The sequence below is a fragment of the Vipera ursinii genome, assembly GCF_947247035.1.
Source record: "Vipera ursinii genome assembly, chromosome: 4".
Lineage (NCBI taxonomy): Eukaryota > Metazoa > Chordata > Lepidosauria > Squamata > Viperidae > Vipera > Vipera ursinii.
In genome coordinates, this window is record NC_139514.1 from 1882386 (window position 1) to 1883819 (window position 1434).

Genomic DNA, 1434 nt, shown 5'->3' on the forward strand with positions numbered 1-1434 from the left:
AATTCCTGAGCCCAGCATGGGGGGAACTAGGGCCCCTTCATGACTGGTGGACTTCAAATCCCAGAATTCCTCAGCCAGCATGAGGGAACTATGGCCCCTTCATGACTTGTGGACTTCAACTCCCAGAATTCCTGAGCCAGCATTAAACTATGGCCCCTTCATGACTCGTGGACTTCAACCCCCAGAATTCCTCAGCCAGCATGGCTCAGCTTGGAAACTTCTCCCTTTCCCCTCAGCGTGGTTGTCACAGGAATTCTGGGAGTTGAAGTCCACGAGTCATGGAGGGGCCATAGTTCCCCCATGCTGGCTCAGGAATTCTGGGAGTTGAAGTCCCCGAGTCATTGTAATTGCTTGTCAGAACCCAGGAGCAGAGGTTTATCGATGCTGCGATGAAGGTTACCTCTCTCCCTAGCTATTTATGTTAACGAGTGCTGGCTTGTGTGGTTGAATTTCAGAGAGTAAACCTTGTAGAAAAGTGTTGCTCAACCTGGGCCGCTTGAAGACGGGTGGACTTCAACTCCCAGAATTCCCCAGCCAGCAAAGCTGGCTGGGGAATTCTGGGAGGTGAAGTCCACCCGTCTTCAAGCGGCCCAGGTTGAGAATCACAGTTGCAGACGAGCGTGATGTTCAGAAGTTAAAAATTTTTTCAAGGAAAGGGATCTCCTTGGAATATTTTGCTTTGGCTTAAGACGGCCCCAGGGAAAATGTTGAAAATTTTTTTGCACCCAACTGTGTATTTGGCCTTCCTCTTCCCACTTTCCAAATGCCGCCTTGGCTAGGCGGCCCGGAAATCGAAGCCCCAGCTTCTCTCCAAGACCAAACCTAAGTGAGGAAGAGGCGTCAGGTAAGATCGTGGAATTTGGCGCATTTTTTCCCCCCAGCCGCTCTGCTAAGCTGTAGCCCTTGAGTCACGGGGTTGAAAGTCGGACGAGAAAATCGGGCGGATTTCCTCGGCCTCCCCTCAGAGGACAATCTCGGATCGTGGACCCTCGGCGGAAGCCCTGATGGAGGACCAGCCAGAAAGCCACTTGATCGTGCAACGTGTGGGATGTAGACCTGGATTTAGGTAGTTTTAGGAAAAATGGAAGAATTGGGTCTACCATATTTTCCGGCATATAAGACGACCCCCCAACTTTTGAGACGATTTTTATGGGTTAAAAAGTCATCTTATACGCCGGAAAATACGGTAGTTCAGGGGTAGGCCACCTGAGTCAGCCAGGAATTCTGGGAGTCGAAGTCCACAAGCCGTAAAACAGGCAAGGTTGCCTACCCCTGGTCTAGACCGGGGGGGGGGTGTCTTCAAACTTGGCCGCTTTTAAGACTTGTGGACTTCGACTCCCAGAATTCCTCAGCCAGAGGAATTCTGGGAGTCGAAGTCCGCAAGTCTTAAAAGCGGCCAGGTTTGACGACCGAAACCCCCCCCCCTCCGGTCTA

The 1434-nt window shown here is 51.5% G+C and overlaps 1 protein-coding gene across 1 annotated transcript in view; it reads left to right on the top strand.

Annotated features, from left to right (window-relative positions):
- Positions 1-1070, top strand: part of PGM2L1 (phosphoglucomutase 2 like 1) — a gene marked incomplete at its 3' end in the record, with an annotated part of 51406 nt that extends 50336 nt beyond the window's left edge. Inside the window, exon 13 of the mRNA XM_083362518.1 lies at positions 924-1070. Within this exon, the coding sequence (XP_083218644.1) occupies positions 924-1070 (147 nt within the window). The remainder of the gene's footprint in view (positions 1-923) is intronic.
- Between the last annotated feature and the right edge of the window lie 364 nt (positions 1071-1434).